This window comes from Phyllopteryx taeniolatus, chromosome 7 (assembly GCF_024500385.1).
Source record: "Phyllopteryx taeniolatus isolate TA_2022b chromosome 7, UOR_Ptae_1.2, whole genome shotgun sequence".
Classification (NCBI taxonomy): domain Eukaryota; kingdom Metazoa; phylum Chordata; class Actinopteri; order Syngnathiformes; family Syngnathidae; genus Phyllopteryx; species Phyllopteryx taeniolatus.
In genome coordinates this window covers 15,270,459-15,281,664 of record NC_084508.1, presented here as the reverse complement: position 1 = coordinate 15,281,664, position 11,206 = coordinate 15,270,459, and the positions used below count along the sequence as shown (strand labels likewise).

Sequence of the window (11,206 nt, the reverse complement as noted above, 5' to 3'; positions counted from 1 at the left end):
CGCGAAAGCAAATCATGCTCGTCAACCTCCGTGATTTTTGCTAAAATCTGTACCCATGGCACACCTCCTTTACTTTTATTTGCTTTTATTTGTTCAAATCAGGTGGGCCAGCTCTAAAGGCTCCTAACCCTCTTTCCGTGGGAAAATCACTTAGTTTTGAGCATTACCACAACAATATGATTGACATACATCAAAAAACAATGACATAAGTATACCACCACAATATGAAAGTATTGTTTATGATTAGATCCATCCATCCATTTTCTACACCGCTTATCCTCACTAGGGTCGCGGGCATGCTGGAGCCTATTCCAGCTAACTGCAGGCAGGAAGTGGGGTACACCCTGCAGGAGTTGCCAGCCAATCGCAGAGCACCTTTAAACAAACAACCATTCGCACTTACATTCATACCTACGGACAATTTAGAGTCTGCAATTAACCTACCGTGCATGTTTTTGGGACGTGGGAGGAAAACCGAAGTACCAAGAGAAATCCCAGGCAGGCACGGGGAGAACAAGCAAACTCCACACAGGCAAGGCCGGATTTGAACCCGGGCCCTCAGAACTGTGAGGCGGACGTGTTAGCCTGTCAATCACCGTACGGCCCGTTTATGATTACATTAAATTGCAAATTATTTACTTGCAAAACAAACCAATTTATTTAAAATCATAACAGAACATGGATAAATCATGACTACTGCAACTATTGCACTTTATTTTAATATATATAACAAATATAGCAGCATTGATAATGCTGCATGCAAAAAGAAAAGATGTGCGTGATTTGCGGCGGGAGGAGTTTACCGGACTGGCAAGCTTGCTCACCAGTAGTCCAGATGCGTTGACAGCTCACTCTCGTCATTTAAAATGAATAGGTTGCAGGCCAGCGTCAATATAGGAATGTGGTGGCCACTCCACTGGCCAGACACAACAGCGTACTGTCTGTGGCGTGTGCTGCGCATGAATGTGACGGTGCTGTGATAATAGGGTGTCCTATCTGAAAGAAGCAGTCAATTATGTTGCAGCGGGTTGCTTTTAACTCAAATGGAATTAATAACCCTGCGTGGGTTTTCTCCGGGTACTCCGGTTTCCTCCCACATCCCAAAAACATGCATTGTAGGTTGATTGAAGACTCTAAATTGTCCGTATGTGTGAATGTGAGTGCGAATGGTTGTTTGTTTATATGTGCCCTGCAATTGGCTGGCGACCAGTTCAGGGTGTACAACGCCTCTCACCCGAAGATAGCTGGGATAGGCTCCAGCACGCCCGCGACCCTAGTGAGGATAAGCGGTATGGAAAATGAATGAATGAATGGAATTCACAACAGTGATTGAGACTGCGTCAAACAGTCACCTCTCGCTCTCTCTATCTCGTGCAGGAGGAGATCACACAGATGTGACAAGATGAAATTTTTAATCGCACAAGCTGAAAAAAAAGTCACATATGGGACTAATTTGGTTGCAGTCTCGAGCCCTGCAGTATCAATATTCCACTGTAACAGAAGTTTTATCTGTATGATGAATGTGGCGTTACAAGCCTTGAAGGGTACAAAAGGAAAGGTATGGAAAATCTATAGTTACAATTCTCTAAAAAAGGAGAAAAGCAGCACACGTATAATTATTATTGCGCAGCTAAAAGATGTCATCTGCCATAGATCTACCTGGCTAATTGAGGAGATAGCTGATCGGTCAAAGACCTGTCACTGCTTGAGGGGCTCTGTGGTAGGTCCATTTTCTTATTCTCTTTATCAGACTCTCCAGACGGCTGGTACATTGGTCTCTGTGATGCAAAGATAAAACAGGAGACGGGGAACAATTTCGTCAAACTTTCTCCAACAAATCTGACAAAGCATTAGTTTAAGAATGGAACAAATTAGTTTGTTAAAAAAAAATACCAGTTGATTTGATGCAACAGATGATTGCATCTGTATGGCCTCTTCTAGATGGGTCTCATCCATTCTCAGAAGGTTGTAGGTCTCCTCTCTATATCGATTCTGCCAAGGAGTCGCGGTTGCCTCGGTGGGAGTGACTACAGTTTTAGCCATTTCCTTTTGCCTCCTGTAGAGCTCCTGCAGCCTCTGGTTTCTTTTGTCTGACTCCTCTTTCAAGGATTTCTTCTCTTCTGCTTGTCGTCTCTTTCTCGCCTCTTTCTGCTTAACAATGTACTGACGAATTTTATCTGAATCATAGTGGCGCCTTTTCTCCTGAGCCACATTAGTCGACTCTGGTCGATCTGGGGAGGGGTTGGCACTACGGCAGCCTCTTGAGGTGCCATATGTTGGCACCGTAATTCCAGAGAAGGAGAGAGGAGTCCTTGTTTGAGACAATGACCTTGCATTCCCCCTCTGACTGCCCTTACCTTTCCCAGATCTTGGCCGAGACCTCTCCCCCTCCTCAGATGCTCTGCACTCAAGCCGTGGGTCATCAAATATGGCCTGGATGTCTGCTGACAATAAGTCTTTGCGTGAAGGCACTGGGCACTTGTCTGGACCAGCAGACGAGGGGCTAGAAAGGGATGTGGAGTGGCTTTTGGATTGACCCTGAAATTCACAGTGATTCCTGTCTGTGCTTGTAGGATGAGATTGGTGGTTTGCTTCAGAGCCTCCAATATTGGAACGCCAATGGGAAGCTGTAAAAAGTGTGTGGGGGGGGGGGGGGGGGGGGGGAGAGGGGGTCAAAACATTTAAATAATGACAAGAAATGCATGGTTACAGAACATCACAATATAGACATCCTCCAATTGTTTATCATGCAGTTGGTATATTTGCGCAAGTTGCTCAGCTAAACTAGTTAACTTTCTTTTGAATGACTGAACAAAAACAGACAATTTTGTTGTGTCAAATCACACACAAAACAAATTTAATCCAATCCAACAGCGATCTGTGTTCTGCCTATTCAAAATATCGATGTACAATTAAATATCTTGAGTGCATAATGACATAGCTTCAAATCTGAGTGGAGAGCCGATTATTCGTCAAATTGCTTGAAGAAATGTGTATAATATATATGCGTATGTTGAAACTATACACAAATCATTGAATTCATCATAACTATGCATTTGACTTTTTTTTTTTTTTTTTTTTTTTAAGAAGGAAAAGAAAATTCAATTTGTCACCTAGCATACAATGAAATTGCATGGAAGTAATTTATGGGTAGGTGGGGGATTGCCATGCCAACTTCAATCCGTGCCAAACAGAAAATCGCAGTCTAGATTTTAAAGAATCTAATCCAGACAGTTGTGAACCACGCTATGTTGAACCGGGCTTCATTGGCTGCCAATGCCCTACTCTACCACTCCCCAGGGTTCTTGCCGCCTGCAGTGGGAGCAAGCTCATCATCAAATCAGGCCACAACTCATTGTTCACCCAACCAAAACAGTCAACCTCAATTCCTTCTAGTCAATGGCAGCGAGTAGAGACAAAGTTAATAGGACACAATTTGAGGAAGATGACAAGTATATGGACTTATTTATTAAAGCTGCTTTGTTTTGGTGTGTTGCATGTCTTGGACATTCTAACCTTCATAAAGATTTCAAAGCATGTATATACACCATCAATTTCATGGATGGACTCTATCCCATGTAATAACAGCCTTTGCAAAAATGTTGGACCGTAGAGGAGACTGCAGTGAGGACACATTAAAATAGTAATTCTCTTTTAAGCAATGAAGACTTGTCACGCAAATTGTGGATGTAACTAATGGAAAGGTTGTATTTATGACATCAGAATAAGATGATCCGAATGGCTGCTTAAAGCACTTCAACATATATCACTTTTTTTTTTTTTTATCTCTCTACATTATTTTTCGCTTTTGACCACACTGCATGTTGATACTCTGCCAAGTGGTACAAGATTATCATCTGAGAAACAGCAAAAATGGCAAGATTACAGTTGGGCTGAGTCAGCTGTCTATACTCCAATGGCCTAATTTGGTCCCATATTTTGGCTATTTAGACCCCCATAGAGTGACCCTCTAACATGAACTTCATATAAGTGTCAATTTCATTTCAAAATCACCTTGGGTTTTGTCATACGAGTGTCCAGGAAAGGCCCCTCTGACAGCTACTTCTATGTGACCCAGTTTTGTATGCGCTTTGTCCATATTTGGCTAAGACCGCCCCCGTTCCTCTGATTGATTGCCTCCGTGTAGAACACCCACTTTTGATAGCACACCTGTTTGTTATGTTGACAGCACTGGCTGGGAGTGGAAAGGTGGAGATCTTAGCGAGTGATGTAGATAAGCTCGAGAAATTCAAATGACCAGATTTCTGGCCTCTCAGCAGAAAAATGTCAAACTCAGGAACGCGTGGACGATTTTAATTCGTATTTCATATGTTTACTGAGGCACCATAGAGACAATATTACATCCTAAATACTAGAAAAGGTTGATTTGGCAAATGCGGGACCTTTAAAGAAAAAAACAAAACATGGGTATCGTCCCATAACGTATGAATGGAATAGTTCACTGGCTCCAACCTGTTTGTTGTGGTTTGTCATCGAGTTGGTGCCTCTTCTCCCTTGGTTTCTTGGGAGCTGTACCAAGTACCTTGTTTACCAGCTTCAAGCCCTCACGCCAGGAAGCAGGGGTAATCACTGCAACAAAAATATTAGGTCTTATTGCCTATCTAGTGAAGTACAGGTATAATAGAAATGATCTAATTCAAAAACCCACAGAAATGTTCAAGCAGTTCCTGGTAATCAAGATACATGTCGACAAACAAGCTTCTCTTTGAATAGATCTGAAGAATCACATGAACTTTGCTGCAGATTTCAGAGCTATTTATGGCTTCATGAATGAACTTAAATAAGCCAAGATGAAAGAGAACTTCACAGAAAGCACAGATGTGAGACAGAAAACTGGTATTTGTGACACAATTTAGTGCCTAGATTTGTTTATCGTAAAAATAATCTGAGCACAAAAAACATCAGGGCGTCAGTTTTGGCCAAAGTGCAAACATGCTTAAGCCTTAAAATTATTCCGACCTGTTTTTGCATTTTTGCCAGAGGCAGCTTTGTGGATTTTTCTGGTTGGTTTATTTTCTCTCTCTACAGAACGATGCCTTTCCCGAAGCAGCCTGGGTGGTGAGCTTTCTGTAACATCAACACAACAAACATGTAAGACCTCTGCCCCTGAGTGTCTCGCTCCATTCCTCAAATGTTTATGTTGTGTCTTACCAGCAAACTGCTTTGACCGGTCTTTACACGTGTCCCTGTTTAAGCTATGAAGCGTTTCATCTTTTAACGCATTCCCACGAGGGGTACGGGTCCTTGTCTCAGTTTTGCTGAAACCTGAGCAAGTAAACAACTTAAATCTTCATTTGCAGAAAACTAATTTTAAAACAATACTACTACTACTATAATAAGAATTGCAATCAAATAAGCGAGGTTAATGATACCTTTGTAAGTAGGCGCTTGTGGTGCAGCTGCTACTTTCCTTACTTTGGCTGTAGTGCCCCCATTGTTACACTTGGTGGCCATTAGTGGCTGCTCAAGACGGCTCAACACTTTTTCCTTCTCTGCAGTTTCCTCCTGATGTTTAACCTGCTTTCGAATACGCTCTTTAAGCTTTTCCAGCTTCTCATCCGGTTGGTGTCGCCTCAGGTTTTCCAAACGCTGGGAATCTGAGCCTGGACTAGTGGAAGGAGTGCTTTCCCATCTACATATCAAGTCAGAGGCAGGAGGTAGAAACGTGCGGGACTTTTGAATATCCACGCTCAGGGTGATTTGCGCCTCGGGACTGCTGTTCTCTATAGCTGGGACTGAACTTGTTGCATGTGACGGGTTGGCATAAGTCTGCAGGGTGTCTACAGTGGGCTGGTCATTGAGGTAGCAGACCTCTGTACAGTCTCCAGAGCGTGTGATGTCCTGGTGCCCATCTGTCCCCTTGTCCGAAATGTCTTTCTGGTAGACGGGCTTCCTAAACAGAGCGTCAGAGGATGGGGACAAAGGCCCTGACATTGACTGCAGCCAATAAGCCTCCAGCTCAAATGAGGGTGGTGATGGAGGGGCGGTCTCTCTGGAGACAAACCAGATTACATTGGATCAGTGAAGAGGATCAAGATTTAGTCTTAATTCAACATTCGCACATATGGAGGTTGAGCTCTCATATGGATGGTCACATTTACAAATGTTTATGCAAACATGTGGCCCCATTAATTGACATTACCAAAGACTGGTTCTAATATATGCAAAAATAAATAAATGAATAAAAAAACCCAGAAAACTATACTCCCCATTGTGCACATTTGATTTGATATTGTGTTATTGCTTAGAAACATAACATGTTATTGTGTTACTGCTCCTCATTTCAAGTTGACATTACATGTACAGGTACAGCTCAATAAATTACATTTATTCAAATTTATTGACCACTATCGATGTGATTTATTGTTCTCAAATTCGTAGTGGAACTGTATGAGGCTTCAGGCTATGTCCCTATTGCCTTTTTTCAGCTAAAAAGTCACATTTATAGTCATCTGCAGGCTTGTGTTGCACAATTTATTTAGGTACGCCATCTCAACAATTGGAATACATATATTCAAATTTATTGAGATGTACCTGTAATTTCTAAATTGCAACTTTCAGTCAACATAATACAACTTGACAACCACCTTTTTCAGGTCATCTAAAATGTGATATAAATTATAATACTAGATAACATAGTACATTGGAATGGTTTTCAAAACTTGACTTGAAATTCAAACCAATCTCATTAGAACATATTAGCACTTTGTATTACCACAAACCACATCTTATAGGACAGAGAGAAAATGTTGAACAAGTTGTTAATACCCACCTATACGAAGACAGCTGTTCCCTGAGCGCCATACTATTGTGCTGGCTAACATTGCTGTCTTGCGTGGTATTTCTTAGTGGGCTGCGCGAGCGTCTCTTTTTGGAACTTGACCGACGATGTTCTTTGGACTTCGAGGACCCTCTCGTCTCATCTGTGGTGATGAGAACGCAACGTTAATATCCAATATCACAATTCAACAAACTAAAGTCTGTTAGTTTTTCAAATAGAATGATAATTTTAGCGATATTAGGTCTCAATTTGTCATACCATGATTCAGCCACGTTTTGGAATAACTAACCTCTGCTGCGGACTGACACTGATAGCTTCTTCTTGGGCGGGTCCATAACAGACAGGAGCAGTGCTGTTGTCCCAGGAACTGCCTCCACATGGTTCTCTATTCGTCGCAGCTACACAGACACAATAATATCATACCATTTGCTGTGTGTTATGTTATTGATCCACTGTCTGAAGTATTAGTTTGGTGCTGCAAGTATCCTCTTTGCCTTCAATAATATATTACAACAACAACCTAATCATCCTAACACCTGCATTGAAAATGTTACAATGGTTTTATTTCTTAAAGGTGGACGACTAAAATATTTTTGTTCTGCATCACAAAATTGCTCTTTTGTATACTTACAGCAGCTTTGGACTGAGGCAGACTCTTCCATGCAGTTGGTAAATCTGCTGAAAGCGGAAGATAATTATGACCGTCAGACGAGGAAAATCTAACGTCATATCCCAGACATATCATTTAATGAAAACTGAACAATTTATTTCATTATGCACCTGTATCAATGTTGTGATCTGTGTGCTGATGAACTGTGACACCAAGGGGCAGAGCCCTCTTACTACTTCTCATCTCACCCATTCAACTGCAGAAAAGGTTAGACAAAGGTTATGGAGATTAGCTGAGATTTAGAATAGGAAAAAAGAAGAATGAAACAAGTACTGTGCATATACTACTGTCTGTACTTATTTTGGACAACAACACATTTTCATGCTTTTGCTTCAATTCCCCACCGCAACAGATTCAAAATCAAACAATACTGTATATTATATGGCTGGTGTTAAATCTTTCCCTTTTCATTCATTCATCTTCCGTTCCGCTTATCCTTTTTATCACACAAATATACAGGGTTGGCACCGAGTCATGAAACCTTTTAGCCAACGTGGCTAAACAGTATAAAAATCTCTGAGGCAAACTTGTGTGTAGTTAGCCACAACATCACGTGGCATCAATCAGGAATAGTGCTGAATGATTTGGGAAAATACCCTTAATGGTAAGTTTTTTGTTGTTGGTTTCTTTTAAACAAATATTGCGATTGTGATTTAGCATGTTATTATTTGGGAGGAAGTTTGTTATCTTCAGCAAACAAGAAATAAATTATTCTATAGTATGACCAACACAACATTGGATATAGCCAACAAATAAACAATTCTTTCCACGAGGCCAGGCCTAAATGTTATGATGAATTGATATGAAGAACACTTTTATTTTACTATTTAATTGCAAAAAGAAAAACCTTCAATCACAGAATATTGACTTACTTACCTTGTAATACCATGCAGTCAAATGTTTTGTGTTCTTACATTGGACTGGACTGACCGCTAGTCATTTTTTCATCATCAGAATTGTTGAAAAGTACATACAACAGGTACTGTACATTGCGCATGTACATGCTTAGCTGTATGCCGTTTACTGTGCTGTATTTTTAAGGGTACCTCAATGGTTGAAGATGTTTGTAAACATTTGAAATGCATTTGAAATGTTTTGGGATTATACAGGGTGATTGAAAAGTAACTCCCTATTTTAAAATACTTAATTTATTCATCCATCCATCCACTTTCTGAGCCGCTTCTCCTCACTAGGGTCGCGGGCGTGCTGGAGCCTATCCCAGCTATCATCGGGCAGGAGGCGGGGTAACCCTAACCGTGAACTTGTTGCCAGCCAATCGCAGGGAACATACAAACAACCAACCATTCACACTCACATTCACACCTACGGGCAATTTAGAGTTGTCAATTAACCTACCATGCATGTTTTTGGGATGTGGGAGGAAACTGGAGTGCCCAGAGAAAACCCACGCAGGCACGGGGAGAACATGCAAACTCCACACAGGCGGGGCCAGGGATTGAACCCCGGTCCTCAGAACTGTGAGGCAGACGCTCTAACCAGTCATTCACCGTGCCTTAATTTATTAATATGTTGTAATATTTTTCTCATTTTTTTTTGTGTCTGTTCCATGATTAAAGGAGCAAGTCTATTCTACCAAACCAACGACTTTGGAAGAACTTGAAGGGCGAATACGAGAAGTTATGTTTTCCATCCCACAAGAGTTCCTTGTGAAATCAGTTAATGCAGTTCCCAGGCGGCTAATGCTGGCATCCATATCGAATTTTAAATAAAACTCCATGCAATACACTTTCTTCTCATGTTAATTTCTTTTAAGAATTATGGTTCAGAAATAAATTACAAGTACTTAAAAATAGGGAGTTACTTTTCAATCACCCTGTAGTTTGTGGTATATTAACGGTTTAACTATTAATATAGCCTCCATTATTTCCAGAAATGCTTGCCCATTTAAGATTTTCTGTAGCGTGGCAAAAAAAGTCAGATATTTATTGTATTGTAGCGCCTTTTGGCAATTATAATAATTTTTAGCAGAGTGTTAATTAATAACAGGGGTCCTCTGTATCCTGACACTGAACAAACGCTTTTGACTTCCAAAACAATTGGCTTTCTCAGACCAAAGGGGCAAATGAAAATGAAAAATAAAACACAAGGACATGAGTCAGCCTGAGCCAATTACAGATAAAACTGTCCTAGATGTCAGTACATAAAGAACACAAACAATCAAGTACATAAAATTGCCAGGTGTGATTACATAATACCCTCTGCTACGACACTTATTAGTAGTTTCTACAGAGAGCAACGTTATGTCAACTTGTCATTTAAAACTGGTTTTACAACAGTGTGTTCCTCTGCATGAGGGAGGGTGAAACTGAAGATTATAGGATGTCATGTGTGTGATGTTTACCTAAAAAGACCTGCAATGCAAGAGTGCAGCAGCCATATAGAATCCAAACTAGGTATCCAGTTTAAAAAATACAACTACCCTTTGAGGGCCCTCTCATCTCTGCAAAGACACTGGCTCATATTGTAGAAGAATACTTTTTGCTTAGTTTGTGTTTTTTGTTTTTGTTTTTGAGAGAGAGACTTGTGGAGACATCATGCAGTTTGGTCATATGAATCACATGACATTGCCCTAAGGTGAACACACTCCTCTTCTGACAGAGAAAACAGGAAGCAGCCAGTGCTGGTTATACAGTGAGGCAAAAAAGGATTTAGTCAGCCACCAATTGTGCAAGTTCTCCCACTTAAAAATATGAGAGAGGCCTGTAATTTTAATCATAGGTATAGCTCACCTATGACAGACAAAATGAGAGAAAAATAATAATAATCCAGAAAATCAACTGTCTGATTTTTAAAGAATTTATTAGCAAATTATGGTGGAAAATAAGTATTTGGTCACCTACAAACAAGCAAGCAAGATTTCTGGCTCTCACAGACCTGTAACTTCTTCTTTAAGAGGCTCCTCTGTCCTCCACTTGTTACCTGTATTAATGTCACCTGTTTGAAATCATTATCAGTACAAAAGACACCTGTCCACAACCTCAAACAATCACACTCTAAACTCCACTGTGCCAAAGAGCAGTCAAAGGACACCAGAAACAAAATTGTAGACCTGCATAAGGCTGGGAAGATTGAATTTGCAATAAGTAAGGAGCTTGGTGTGAAGAAATCCACTGTGGGAGCAATTATTAGAAAATGGAAGACATACAAGACTACTGATAATCTCCCTCGATCTGGGGCTCCGCGCAAGATCTCACTCCGTGTGGTCAAAATGATCACCAGAACAGTGAGCAAAAATCCCAGAACCACACGGGGGACCTAGTGAATGACTTGCAGAGAGCTGGGAGCAAAGTAACAAAGGCTACCATCAGTAATACACTACGCTGCCAGGGACTCAAATTCTGCAGTGCTAGACGTGTCCCCCTGCTTAAGACAATACATGTCCAGGCCCGTCTTAAATTTGCTAGATAGCATTTGGATGATCCAGAAGAGGATTGGGAGAATGTCATATGGTCAGATGAAACCAAAATAGAACTTATTGGTAAAAAAATCAACTTGTCGTGTTTGGAGAAGAAATAATGCTGAGTTGCATCCAAAGAACACCATACCTACTGTGAAGCATGGGTGTGGAAACATCATGCTTTGGGGCTATTTTTCTGCAAAAGGATGAGGACGACTGATCCGTGTAAAAGAAAAAATGAATGGGACCATGTATCGTGGGATTGTGAGTGAAAACCTCCTTCCATCAGCAAGGGCATTGAAGATGAAACGAGGCT

At 40.9% G+C, this 11,206-nt stretch overlaps 1 protein-coding gene across 5 annotated transcripts in view; it reads right to left on the bottom strand.

Moving 5' to 3' along the window:
• The window catches only part of cep350 (centrosomal protein 350), a 36,551-nt gene that overhangs the window by 23,157 nt on the left and 2,188 nt on the right, over positions 1 to 11,206 (bottom strand). For 2 of the 5 annotated variants that reach the window (XM_061778045.1, XM_061778049.1), the window contains exons 2-11: positions 7,583 to 7,668; positions 7,434 to 7,480; positions 7,092 to 7,200; positions 6,794 to 6,944; positions 5,394 to 6,013; positions 5,173 to 5,286; positions 4,981 to 5,088; positions 4,474 to 4,590; positions 1,894 to 2,627; positions 1,660 to 1,778 (exon numbers count right to left, since the gene is read on the bottom strand). In XM_061778045.1, coding sequence (XP_061634029.1) covers positions 1,660 to 1,778; positions 1,894 to 2,627; positions 4,474 to 4,590; positions 4,981 to 5,088; positions 5,173 to 5,286; positions 5,394 to 6,013; positions 6,794 to 6,944; positions 7,092 to 7,200; positions 7,434 to 7,480; positions 7,583 to 7,664 — 2,201 coding nt within the window. In that variant the 5' untranslated portion in view covers positions 7,665 to 7,668. The remainder of the gene's footprint in view (positions 1 to 1,659; positions 1,779 to 1,893; positions 2,628 to 4,473; positions 4,591 to 4,980; positions 5,089 to 5,172; positions 5,287 to 5,393; positions 6,014 to 6,793; positions 6,945 to 7,091; positions 7,201 to 7,433; positions 7,481 to 7,582; positions 7,669 to 11,206) is intronic. The other 3 variants (XM_061778047.1, XM_061778048.1, XM_061778050.1) reach the window with 3 other exon arrangements.